This window comes from Muscardinus avellanarius (genome assembly GCF_963383645.1).
Source record: "Muscardinus avellanarius genome assembly, chromosome: 9".
In the NCBI taxonomy this organism is placed as follows: Eukaryota; Metazoa; Chordata; class Mammalia; order Rodentia; family Gliridae; genus Muscardinus; species Muscardinus avellanarius.
Genome location: NC_137795.1, coordinates 99,108,407 through 99,122,428, shown reverse-complemented (window position 1 = coordinate 99,122,428; position 14,022 = coordinate 99,108,407). Strand labels below are relative to the sequence as shown.

Sequence of the window (14,022 nt, the reverse complement as noted above, 5' to 3'; positions counted from 1 at the left end):
ACCATGCACAGCGCCCTGATGATTTTATCTGCTCAGCATTTGGGCTCTCTATGGCAACCTCACCTGGCCCCTGGCAGGTGAAACCTTAAAGGAAAAATGAGTGTGCTCGAGTGTTTAGAACCCTGCACCGGTCACAATTTCTCCTCGGGTGCAAGATGGCTGTGGTGTCTCTGTACCTCCAGGTTCCTTGCCTGTGAGCCCTCTGGCTGGACTCAAAGCCCCTCCTTTCCCGTGGATGCTCTCAGGAGATGAGGGGAGGCCCTGCCAAGTTCAGGCTGAGATTGCTGCTGCGGTGGCGGCCTGGGAGCATAGCACAGTCAGCCCCAGGATGGTCGCCTTTGTGCTGGATTTGGGATGGACACAAAACACCAGCGTCCTGGCCGTGCTCTTCGGCAGCCCCTCCCTGCAGCATTAACCTCTGCACACACTGAGCACCTCCCCCCAGAGCCTCCCTGTCTCCCGCTGCCCTGGGCACCTGACCCAGATCTCCTGTTCCCCGACCCTGCTCTGGGGCTCTGCAGTGCCTGGCACACATTAACAGGTCAATAAACACCTCCAGGATAACAAATGGAAGTCGGCTCCCACTTCCTAGTCCCTCCTGGGCCTCCAGCCTCTGTCCTAATCTTAGCATCTCTGAGCCGGTTATTAATAGACGGCACTCACACAGCAGCCTGCTGAATGCCGGGGTGTCCAGAGCCTCCGCTGAGAGCCGATTGTAAACCCACGGCTTATCGGTCAGGACGCAAGCCCCTTCCCGTGACCATCGCACCGCCGAGGTACACAGCGCACTCACTCACTCATCAAACATTTACTGAGGCCATACTGTCCGTCAGGCAAGGCGCTGGGAGGGAAGACCACAGAAATGAAAAAGACACAATAAAAACAGAAACAAAGACGCAGGAAAGTGCACAGTGGAGACGCAGATGCCGTGAACCTGCCTAGAGGACTCAGAGCACGCTGAGAACCAGAGTAGAGATATTGATGGGAAAGTAACGTCAACAAGTATATTAGTAAGAAATTTAAAAAGACCACTATAGACGCATGTTTGGGGTGTGTGTGTGTCCTAGGAATGGAATCCAGGGCCTCGCACATTCTTGGCATATATACCATTGAGCTATACCCCTGGCCCCAAGACATATTTTCCTCTACTTTTAGGCCACATGGGGTAGTAAGTTAGAGTAGCGGGCGTTCCCCTCCGCACCTACTGCGTGTCAGGCCTTGGGCTTCGCTGAGCATAGACACATGTTGAGATGGATAACGGGGAAACAAGGGTGCTAACCATTTGTTTTTGGCTTTGCATGTGTTGGTTTCAATGCCAGACAAGCTACACACAGAAAGAAAAGTTCAAAAGATAATTAAACCAGTTAAAAAGCAAAATAGCACTGGGACTCGAAGCCAGGTTTCAGAGCCAATTTCCAGGAAGTAATTTCATCATCATAGAACATCAAACGTGAATTCCACTTTCAGCTATGCAAATTCCAAAAAGAATAATACCTCACATTTGCATAATGCTTGACGCTTTTCAAAGTGCCTTCCCAGTTATTAATCTATGGGAGGCTTTATTACCACCGGAAACATAAATTGAAATTCTGCTCCAACTCCATTATTTTTCCGCCTTTCCCCTCAAAACCCAGAGCCACCTCAATCCAGGTGCTTTTGATTGAGTGAGTCGCTGTGAGAAGTGTAAGTGGCGGGTGGATGTGCACAAGGGTAGCACATTGCGAGGTCTTCGATCTACAGACATCACAGAGTCAGGCTTAAGAAATCTGCAGCTGAATTAACAGAACCCCAGGGGAGCAAGTCATAGTCAAGTTTAAGATCCTTTCAGGGTTTCAGACCTCACGGAAGCTGCGCAAGCTACATTCACTGAACTCTATTCCCTTCTATCAGATATTAGAAAATTAGGAAAATCCTTCTACCACTTTGTCCTTAAACCCACAGAAATTCCTATGAATCCAGTTCCCACAAAGTGGGCCCCGTTTGCCAAACAGCTTCTTTTCTGTTTGGGATGTAATGGGAACCAAGAGGCTGGACCTGCTGTAAATCTCGCAGAGAGAGATTTGTGTAGAAACACGCAGTGAGAAGATATGGCAGGGTATGAGGAAATACTTCTAGCTGAACCTAATGCCTTTCCAATTTGTTTCTTTTTCCATCTCTTTCAAACTTAATTATGTGTAGCGTTCTCAGTCACTGAATCACCAGCCCTTCCTGACACTTCAATCTCATGCATTTTAGCAAAAGATTAACTTGCCTGTTTGCTTTTAATTCTGAAGCTGTGTTAATACTCAACTCCCTCTAGATTAGAAGAGAAGAAAAACACGCTCCCACACACATACCCCACCCTGGCACCACCAAGCCTCCAGGGCTGGCATTTCTACCGATTGTCACTGTCCCCAAAGATGGCTGCACTTACCATTTCAGGAGGGCCAAGAGAACCACCAGCAGGGCCGCTGTCACCAGGGGGGCACTCACTTCCCATCTTAGAAATCCCCAGGCTTCCATTGTCTCTGTGAGACCCCAGAGAGGTGGTCCAGATGCAAGAGGGGGGCTGAGCTCCCGGGCCTCACAGGAACTAGATCCGCAAATTGGAGAGGAGGCAAGAGGGACCCCGGAACCCGTCACAACAAATGGGTCCCCAAAGTGTGTTCTTTCTCAGAGAGTCTCTTTATAAAGAGGAAGGAAGAGGAGGGGAAAACAAAGGGCTTCGGGCAAGGCAATGAATCAGCAACTTTATTTTCTTGATGACTACGCTGTCAATAAACATTTATGTTAACTTCCCTGGGAAGGGATCCGTGGACAGGCAGGCCACAGGTTTGCTAAGAAAGAAAATGGTCGCAACCGAAGACTGCTATTCTGATAAGTCATCCTCAAAGGAAGGCTCCCCTCCAAAATATACATCGCCTAAAGACTTTTTAAAAATTCATCATGAAGATATGGAGCCGGACATTACGAATGTCCCAGAAAAATTTGAGACCACACATTAGCCTGATGAAACACAGCATCTGTTTGGAGGCCAGCTACCCCCAAAAGCTCGGGAGTTCCCTCGTCTACAAGCCCTGGGCTGGAGGCATCTCAGGGTGCCGCTGTGGAACGGCCACAGATCTTGCCTCAGGTCAGCCAGATCGCTCATCATGAGCTGGAAGGTTTCTCTCCTGTCTGCGAGCATAGCCACCGGCCCATATATGGAGGCTTTATTCTAACTCTGAGCTTATCTGACTAAAATAGACAGAATCCTGTTTTGCTTATTAGTCAGCACAGGACACCTTCGGTCATGTGGAGGGTGGCTCAGAATGGGAACCAGTCACCATGATACCTGCCCCCGCGTCCACACACGTGGGGGCCAGGCTCTGTGCCCTGTCTACAGTGTTAATACCAGACCCCAGAGCGTTTTCTTTGGCGAGAGGTGGACAGCAACATGAGGAGAAAGACAGAAAAGTAACTGCAAGTGGAGGTCAGGAAGACAGGCTGGGATGAGACCGGGCAACAACCCACCAGGAGCGTGTGGTCCCGGAAGTCTGTCTGAACAGGAAAGCTGTGATTCGCCCCGTAAAGCACCATCAGCAAAGCCTCAGGTAGAAAAAGGGACGCAGCCGAAGGCCCTGTGGCAGGAAGACGCTTCCCGCACCATAGGCACCACCAGGAGACCAGCTCGGGAGGGCCGGGAAGGGCAGACATCCCCAGAGGCCGGAAGTCCACTGAAGTCAGCGACACACCTGGGCTTTAGCGTGGCCACATTCACATGTATTAAAGACACTCCCCCTGCAGCTGAAGAATCCGCTGGGAGGAAAAAGCAGAGAGGCCACTGAGAAGACCACGGCCTTCGTCCTAGACGGGGGAGGGGAGGCGGGCAGGAAGTGATGGATAGGAAGGACATGTTGGGGGCGGGCTGCAGCTCAGGTGGATTGATGTGGAAGGAGGGATCTTGTCCAAATTCCAGGTTGCCGACTTGACTTGAGCTGCAGGTGCACAGGGTGCCATTCATGGAGGGAGGAAAGGCTGGGGGAAGAGGAAGTGTATTGGGAAAAGCAAGGGTTCTGTTAAGTTTGAGATGCTTGAAATAAAATCAGGCTAGGGGTGTGATGCCAGGGTAGAATGCCTCTGGGTTCCATCCCAGTATCACAAAGACACAAATAAATAAATAGATAGGAATCTCAGCTGAAAATACAAATCATCACAATTTATACTTGTGGTGCATTGACGGAGGACCTACTATGTGCTGGTCACTCTTCTACCAGCTTTTGTGTGTGCTGACTCACTTAATCCACAGAACAAGCCCATGAGGTGGAGCCTGTGGATTAGCCCCATCTTACAGAAGACACTGAGGCCTGGCCTGTAGGACTCTGGAGCACAATCTCTTCTTCAAAAGATTATATCAAGTCGGGCGTGGTGGCGCACACTTATAATCCCCACGCTTGGGAGGCGGAGACAGGAGGATCGCGCAGGTTCGAAGCCAGCCGCTCTGGTTTAAGAGAACCTGTTTCCAAATAAAAATATAAAATAGGTCTGGGAGTGTAGCCCGGAGGTAGAAGGGCTTCCAGAAACCCCAGTACCGCCAAAAAAAAAAGAAAAAAGAAAACCCTAGGGCTGGGGGTGTAGCTTGGAGGTAGAATATGCCTGGGTTCAATCCCTAGTACTTCAAAAAAAAAAAAAAAAGATTATATCAGATGTAGACATCATCAATATAACTGTGGTATTTAGATAAGACTGAGAACCACACAAGTGCCAAGTGTCAGCTTTTGGGAAGGGCGATGGTACAGGCACGGAGACAGAGCAAGGGTCCAAGCAGGGAAGTTTATTAAGTGATGCAGGAATAGGGATGGGGTAAGGGACACAGGGATGGGGTCTGAAGAGAACTTTAGCTCACCTGCTATTGGGTCAGCGTAACCTTTATAGAAAAATACCAAGACAAGGTCAACTAACAGGGCAGGGGAGGGAGGCGATGAGGGAGAGTAGGTATTGTTAGAGAAACAGTTGAAGGTTAGGGAACAGAAAAACAGTCTGCAGGGAACAGAAAAACAGTCTGCGGGGAACAGAAAAACAAGGTCACATGGTCTGTGGGCAGAATGTCCCCAACAAGGTTGTGACGGCCCACATGGGTCAAGCATGGGAGGTGGGAGAAGAAGTCTGCATGACATTTTCTTACGACAACATTTTCCTTTTAGATTTTCCCCATCCCTGCTTTGTATGCCTGCTGAGTGCCCCGACTGCAGCACCCAATCTGGCCAGCATCCCAGGCTGCAGCCCAGTACTTTTAGATCTCTCCTCCCCTCTGACCTCTCCATCAGCACCAGCACTGGGACGGCAATGGACCTGTGCATGTGCACTCTCTGTCACGACATGGCTTCATCTCTGCTTTCAGTCCAAGGAGCCACTGCACAGGGCGACCGCAGGTGCAGGGACGCGGCAAGTTCCTCAACACACGGGTTCAGAGGGGAGAGATGACCTTGAACATGAGTGCATGCAGCAGAAGCCTCTCAGAAAAATGTACTTTCTAGGGCTTCAAGGTGAAATAAACGTGAGAAAGGCTGGCGTAAACATCTCTAAGTGTGTTTATTGCATAGCTTCTCAGAGGCTTGAACTTGGTGATGTGTCTTGGGAACCTCCAAGAGTAGACGTGCAGAGCGGCCGTTGCCCAAGTGCATTGACTGCAGAATCCTTCTTTGGGGACATTTATTAACATACCTGGGTGTAGTGCTCTGAGGAACATATTTTAAGAAATGTTGACCAATGAGAACTTATTTACAGAGGAAAAAACAAGAGATCCCAAAAGGAAAAATGATGAGACCCCATCTCTGTCTAGTGATAGAAGCCAGGTCTTTGACCCTCTTCTTGGTGTGTGTGTGGGGTGGGGGGAGACTGGGGCTTGAATCAGGGACTTTCTACTACTCTGAGCTACACTCCCAGCCCTTTTTATTTTGAAACAGGGTCTCACTAAGCTTCTGAGGGCCTCGCTACATTGCTGAGGCTGGTCTCGAACCTGTATTCCTCTTGTCTCAGCCTCCCAAGTACTTAGATTACAGACATGGACCAGCACACTTGGCTCTTTGGACTCTTCACCTATACTCTGCCCCTTAGGTCATCTTGTGGACGTGGTACCTGTGTGCCTGGCCCTGGTTGGTCCCATCTTGTTCATGGAGATGTCTTAGAACTCTGGTGGCCGGACCAGAGATGTACGGCTTTCCTGAGGACCTTCCAGTGCCTCTGGGGGCACGGAGTTCACTCAGTCATCCCTTCGACTAACATTCTTGGAGCCCTTCCTAGGTGATTTGTGATTTGTAGAAACTGTCAATGCCGTGGAGAGATTACCACACCCTTTCTCTGCCTGCTGCAGAGCAGAGATAATACGCTGAGGATTGTGGACAGTAAATTAACCAGGATGAAGTATAGGGTCAGAAATGAGAGATCTGAAGGCTTCACATCAGGAAAGTAGCATGATTAAGGACATATTGCAATTTTAATACCCATGATGCAATGCAGGGACACTGGCTAGGAGTTTTTCAGGATGAAGGACAGACCATTATCCTGATACTTACCATAATTAAACAATAGGCCTTAAGCTATTCTCTGGACATGTTCCTCTTAACAACATGCATCCTAAAAGCAACCAACTCAACAAAACTGTATAGTAAACATCCTATGATCCCTACTCCCACAAACAAATTTTAACAAATTAGCAGACATCCGCACCCATATCTTTTTCCATGTAAGTACAAACATGTGTGTTATGGTCTGGATATAGAATGTCCCCTGGAAAAGATCACGTACTGGTAATGCAGAAATGTTCTGAGGTGAAATAACCGAGTCATAAGGGTTCTAATCTCATCCGTGGATAAATCCATTGATATATTAATAATCTGCAGGGATTTATCGGCTGGTGAATGTAAACAGGTAGGGCGTGGCAGGAGGAAGTGGGAGCTGGGAGCATGGCCTTGGACACTATCTATGTTCCTTGTTCCCCACCCCACCCCACTTCCCACCTTCTCCGTGTGAGGGCAGCATCCCCAGGATGCATTTGTGTTCCAGAGCCAGCCCTCTGAAACTGTGGACCCCGATAAATCTTTCCTCCTCTAAGTGCTGCCTGTCAGGTGTTTAGATCACAGTGGAGAGAATGCTGACTGACGCAGTGTGAATATTTGTTAGTTTTGGGGAAACAGCATCAACATATCCACGCCATCCTGTGATGGGTCTTTCTCACTTATCGTGTCACGAACACGAACATCTATCGCACCATGCCCACGCCTAGAGACATCGCACCTGCCACCCAGGACCCACAGCCCTGCTGTCATTTATTTAGTCATTCTTCTATTGAATGGCATTTGAGTTGTGTCTCCATTTCCCTAACTTCAAGTGTGTTCTTAGACATGGAATTGCTGGGCCCAAAGACATGCACTCCCCAAATCTGGTGGGTGCTCCCCCAATCCGGGCAGCAGGTCTTCCATCCTGAGCTGTGTGTGGAGGGCCGCTGGCCCCACTTGGTAGGCCGCCCCAGACCCTTGCTTGTCTTTCTCAGCCTGCTCCAAGTCTGTTTTCCCTTCTACCTCCAGGCAGACATCTCCCCAGAGTGGAGCCAACTGTTTTGACTTAAAGTCTTGTGTTTCTTTTTAAAGCTTTCACTCCATAAATTCTGCGGTATTTCCTCCATGCTCCCCGTGTTTAAAAACTGCCGGTGCACGTGTCCCAGCGGGGCCTTCCTTCTCAGTGGAAGGTTCCCAGCTGCCGGGGACCAGGAGTGAGGCAGAGGCTGGAAGAGGCGTCGTCATCATCATCGTCCGCGGCGTCAGAGTCATCATCGTTGCTGTCCTTGCACACGTTCTCATTGGCAGGCAGGGATGGCGGCGTGCCCTCCCTTGCTCTGAGCAAAGGAATTTTACAATTACCTCAGTTCCGCCTCGGGGAGCCTGGGAAGGGTGAGCAGCACTTCATTCCTGAACCTCAAGCTGGAAACACTGGGGTCTCCTGACTGTCAGAGCAGTCCCAGGCTCTCTCTGTCAGACGCCCAACACACTCTAGAGGCGAGCATGAGCCCAGTATTCTGGCTTTAAACGCAGAGCTTTTTGGCACTGAATGCAAAGTTGCATCTTAGTTTAGAATATTCCCAGTTTGGGGAGCTGGTCCATGGTTTATTCTTTGTGGGATGAGGGGAGAGGTAGCAGGGATTGAACCCAGGGGCATTATACCTCTGAGCTACACCTTTAGCCCTTTATTTTATTTTTTACTTTGAAACAGAGTCTCACTAAGTTGCCGCGGCGGGCTTAGAGCCTCCTGTCTCAGTCTCCCGATCCCTGGGATTCCAGGGCAAACCATCACCAGGCACGGTCACGGCCTGTTCTCATGTTTGCCTCTTCGGGGTGAAGAGGTGCGCGGTTCAGGAGCGCAGAGGCTGCTGTGTGCCTGTGGCCTGCCACTTATTCAGAAGGTTCTAGGGCCCTTTGGAAGGCTGAAAATCTCAGCCACTCCCAATTCAGCCCAATCTCCTCAGTGTCGTAGGGACTCTTCTGGTGCCCCTTGGTGCCCCTGGTCAATAAGACTTAGTGAATGAGTCCCAGGCACTGGGCACCATGAATAGGACCTGCCATATAGACCCAGGTCTTCCCAACACAGGCTCACCATCCAAGAGGGTCCCAGACACCAAAACACCTGCCTTCCACCAATGCCAGAGCTGCAACACAAATACAGGGCCCAGAAAGGGAACAGGAACAGGGAGCAGGAGATTGGTAAAAGGCTTGGAGCAAATGACGTTTAGACTAGACAGATGAGTTCACGCAGCAGACGAGAGCAGGACCAGCATGCGCGGCAGGACGGCCAAGGCTGGCTCAAGGGCGCCGGAAGCTGGGTGAGACACCCCGGGGGCGGGTCACGCAAGGCACTGTGGGCCAGGCCGCGGAGTTCACATTCACTCCAGGGTTCGTCCAAAGGAAGCCACAGCGGGAGGCAAAATTCAGGAATGACGTGATCAGATTTGCCTCTAGGAATATCCCCGAGAAGGCAGATCGATGGTTTATTTATTTATTTATTTATTTATTTATTTATTTGGTGGTACTGGGGTTCCTGGAAGCCCCTCTACTTCCGGGCTACACTCCCAGACCTATTTTTACATTTTTATATGGAAACAGGGTCTCCTAAGCCAGTGTGCGCGGCTGGCTTCCAACCTGCGCGATCCTCCTGTCTCTGCTCCCAAGCGCAGGGATTACATGTATGCGCCACCACGCCTGGCCTAGATCGATGGTTTAGACCTGAGATGAGGCCCGCTGGAGGCTGCGGGTCACATCGGTAAGAGAGGACCCTGGGAAAAGGGCAAGGATGTAGGAAGGGGCTGGCCTGGGAGCTCACCAGGGAGGCCGCAGGAGTGTCTGTCCCTAATTGAGAGCAGAGGTGAAGTCAAGGTAACGCCTGAATTCCTGGCTCCATTGGACCCAGTGATGGTGCCATACAACACAATCAGGACCCGGGGGGAAGGAGAGCATATAGGAAATGGCTGCGGACAAAGGTGCTCAGGAGCTGGCTGGATGTACGGAGGCCAGGAGGAGAATGCGATGAAGGAGTGCCCTTTGCATCTTGGGAGCCGCTCACAGACGGATGGCTGAGGCCTTAATGTACCTGGCCACAGAGACAAGCAGAGGTTTGAGAAGCGGCCTGTGGAAAGAACTGGAAGGAGTGCAGCACCGTGGGGGGGGGGGGGCTGGACAGGGAGGGGAAAGGCCAGGAGAGCGCAGGACATGAACAGGGGCTCCAATGTGAGTGTAGCTGTTTGTTTTCAAAAGACCCAGGCTCACGCCTGCCAGCTCAGCTTCCAGCTCAGGTGGTCTGAGGAAGCTGATTAACCTCTCCCGACCTGTTTCATGTGCTACTCAGGGCTGTGAGGAAATCGAGGCCTTCCTTGTAGGCTGCCCGGCAGAGCTCTGGCACCCGGACAGCTCTGACACGTGGGGTCTCTGACTGCTCTCACCAAAGCTAGCGGAGCAGTCGCAAAAGCAGAAAATGCCCCAGGGGCCTTGGAATATTCCAGAAAAGCCAAGCGAGGCCGCTACTGAAGCACCTTTGGATTTGGAAATGGGGTCCTTATGGCTACCTCCATGGTGGCTTTGGGAGTGTCGTGTGTGGAGAGACAGCTAGGGAGAAGGAGGTTTAGGAGGGGCTAGCCTGCTGCGTCCTCACCCTTGGGTGCCGTGGCTGAGACACGGCGGAAGATACAAGCTTGAGCTGGCTGCAAGCATAGAATTTGCAGGCACCGCTCTTTGCGGGTCCTGTGTGAAGTGAGAATGTCCCTGCGTTTGGAGACTTGTGACAGCGGCCATCTGTGTGTGTCCCCTGCCTGTGATAAGGGCAGAGCTCTCTCTGCGCTTCGGGGTTGCTATGGAGATGTGGATGGGTACATAAACAGCTTTAAGGTCTGTGTCAAATCTTGATTTTGTATTGGTGGTGAGGGCAGGGACCATATTTCATATATCACTGCACAACCACGCCGCCTGTCGTGTTGCGACCGCCTCCGTTTTATTGGCTCTGGTTACCAGCCACAGGCTGACGGATCCCCGGTCTAGTCTCTCCAGCCCAGTTCTCATTCCCGGGACCAATACACCCAGCCACCCACTGGGCCCGCGCTGACAGCTCTCCCACAGGCTCTACAGCCTCCACATCTCTGCAGCTAGCCTGGCTCATCCTCCTCATCGCCTTCCTCCTCCATGAACCTCCGGTTCTCAGTCTGGGCAAACTGCTCCCCATCCTGGGAGCTTGGGCACATCCTTGACTCCGCCTTCTCTCTCGGCCCCATCCGCATCCCACGTCCAGGCGTCACAGGCGCGTCCGGCCTGCTTGGCCTCCTGGACCACGCTCCCTTTGTCCATTTCCTGCGCTTCATCCCATCGGCTCAGCCAACGCGTTGGCATCTATCTGCCCAGCGTTCCGAGCTGTCCTAGGTGATGAGGACACACTGGCGCGGCTAGCGAGCGAGGCTTCCGACCTCGTGTCCAGAGAGGCGGCCACTCACCCGCCACCAAACCCAGACCCCACACTAGACCGCCCGGCTCCTAACCGCCCCTTCTTTATTCATTCAGTGGTCACTTACTGAGCTTGTTCTAGGTGTCGGCTCAGTGCTGGGTGGGCTTCAGAATGCAGAGACAACTTGCCTGGCTGAAAGGCACCAGCTAGGACCGCACGATGTGGGAAAGATAAGCAGGGGTCAGGACGTGTAAGTCCTGGTGAAAAATGACCATCTTCCAAAGGAGGGAAAGGAAAAGTGATATGGCGCTATATATCCCATCTGGTCCCCATTATCAAAATCACTGGGAGCTCATCCGATGATCATCCGCCGCCACCTCGTCCACTTTATTCTTGGGGTCTCATCAAATGGTAGGGGAACGGGAGCAACACCAGCATCGCACCTGGCCCCTCCTGTCTCCTTCCTATCCCAGCCTCTGTCAGTTACGTCACCATGGCCTCAGCTTGTCAGGGGCTGACACTTTCTCAGCCGTGGCCGAATCTCTGCCGGTGCTCCCGGTGGCTCCAGAGCACGTCTGTGTGAACACGCAGAGGCCGCGGCTGGCTTAGTGCCTGAGGCAAGTCTGCGAGCCTGCCCCGGGCTGGCGCCTGGACCATCGATTCCACCTCCTGGGCCCCGCATGGGCCGGGTTCTGGGGGACAGAGCATGCACCCGGCAAGCAGAGTTCAAAATCCACACCTTGACAGAAAGACCGTGAGTGGGATCCCGCAAGTCGTCAGCGCCAGAACAGAGGAGAGAGGGCACCATGGAATATGCACGGGGCCCATAAAGAGAAACCAGAAAGCAGACGGGGGCTTGAACATCAGAAGTTTGAGCAGCAAACAGTGGTGCGCACTGTAATCTCAGGACTCAGGGACGGAGACAAGAGAATCATAGGTTCCAGGCCAGGCTCCGCAACTTAGTGAGACCCTGTTCCAAAATTTAAAAATATGAAGGACTGGGAGTATAGCTCAGTGGTTGAGTGCCTCTGGGATCAATCCCAGGAAGGAAGGAGGGAAGAAGAAAGAAGGAACAGGAAAGGAAGGAAAGTTCGAGGCTCAGATGCCTTAGATGAACTATACCTCACTCTACCTGGAACGGCAGTAGAGGCACAGGGATTGAGTCTTGAGCCAGGTGTAGTGGCGCAGGCCTATAATCCCAGTACCTGGGAGGCTGAGGCAGGAGAGGAGGATTGCAGGTTCGCAACCAGCCTCAGCAATTTAGCAATTTTCTCAGCAACCTAGTGAAATCTTGTGTCAAAATAAAAAGTAAAGCCGGGCGTGGTGGCGCACCCTTGTAATCCCCGCGCTTGGGAGGTGGAGACAGGAGGATCGCGCAGGTTCGAAACCAGCCTCGCTGGCTTAAGAGAACCTGTTTCCAAATAAAATATAAAATTGGTCTGGGAGTGTAGCCCAGAGGTAGAAGGGTTCCATCCCCAGTACTACCAAAATAAAATAAATTAAATTAAAAATTAAAAATAAAAAGGGCTAGGGGTGTAGCTCAGAGATAGAATGCTCCTGAGTTTAATCCCCAGTAACACACACACACACACACACACACACACACACACACACACACACAGAATTGAGTCTTGGGGAAAGGCTGGTGAGGAGAACAGGTGGTGTAACAAGGAGCTCCTGTCTCCAGGGCTTAACACCACAGGAGTGGATTGCTCACCTAACAGTCCCAATGTGGCGCACAGCGGGCAGCCCCTGCACAGTGAGCAGGGGATTCAGGTCCCGCCCATCTGTGACTTTATCACCCGTGAGGAGCTCCTCTGATGCCCCTGCAGGAGCATGCATGACCAGTCAGCAAATGCAAAAGGAGAAGAGGATGAGGTGAAGAGGTGTGTATACATTCCTGCCCTTTTTGCCTTGGCCTGAATTCAGACAAGAGGCCATGCCTCCCTGCAAGGGGTGCTGGGAAACAGAGTGGGCTGGGGAAAGAAGGAAAGATCCCGAATTCCTGTCATAGGAATGTATGAAAATGATGCTGGGTGTGTCCTCAACCCAGAAACTCCTACAAAAGAAATAAGCCACTAGAACAGGGTGGAGGGTGGCCACTGAGCCCCCCATGGGCCACCAGCACCCAGAAGCCAGTTCAGGGGTCAGAGATGAAGAGAGACTAGCCTCCAAGATGATGAGATGCTGACATCCAGCCGGTCCTCCTGTCTGCCTCCCAGGAGCCTCTGCAGGTGTCCACATGTGGTGCCCATCTCCACCCTCCCCACAGACCCCCTGGAATGGGGCACCTACTTGAACCAAGGCTCAGTTCTCCACACCCCAAAGAACAAGTCAGATCAGAAATACTCACTCTGCCCCGAGAAATCAAACCTGTAGGTTTTTGTCGGAACATTTGTCCAAGCCACTGCCTTGAGCGGCTCTCACTTCCATGTGAGAAGCCCAGACAACCCTGCTCCTGTGCAAACCTGACTTAGGACATGCCAGCATCTTCCTCACCCCACCCTGTCCTCACCTCACCCCAACAGACCATCCTCCTTCCTGTGCAATCAGGACTCAGAGAAGATGCGAGATTCAGGAACCCCTCCAGGACTGCTCACCGGGGAGCTAAACAGACAAGATCCTTTTCCAGAGAGGGTGGGTTAGCAATCCACATCCTGCCAAACCTCAACACCATACAACCCACCGAGGCCGCTTCTCTTCACACTCTAGATATATGCTTTTTGAGAAGACAGAATATATCTGCTTCAACAACCTGTCCCAGGGCCCAGGAGAATGACGGCTTGTCACTTGGGAATGTTTGTTGAATGAATGAATGAATGAATGAATGAATGAATGAATGAATGAACAGGTGAATGGATGAATGAATGAATTTCTGCCTGTGTTTAAGGTAGCTGCCACCAGATGGCAATAGCGCTCTTCAGGTTATGGAGTTGAGCAGTAATGTTTATCCTAGAACACCTGATATCAGTTCAGGTTTGTTCCCACGATCCCCGCACCTGGTTAATTGCCTATGAAATATATCAGCTTACTGACGCCACCACAAAATCACTTCTTGAACTAGATTTTCTGAGAAAGATATGACTG

At 51.5% G+C, this 14,022-nt stretch overlaps 1 protein-coding gene across 1 annotated transcript in view; it reads right to left on the bottom strand.

Moving 5' to 3' along the window:
• The window catches only part of TBXAS1 (thromboxane A synthase 1), a gene marked incomplete at both ends in the record, with an annotated part of 178,816 nt that extends 176,314 nt beyond the window's left edge, over window positions 1-2,502 (bottom strand). Inside the window, one exon of the mRNA XM_080701748.1 lies at window positions 2,414-2,502. Coding sequence (XP_080557874.1) covers window positions 2,414-2,502 — 89 coding nt within the window. The remainder of the gene's footprint in view (window positions 1-2,413) is intronic.
• Between the last annotated feature and the right edge of the window lie 11,520 nt (window positions 2,503-14,022).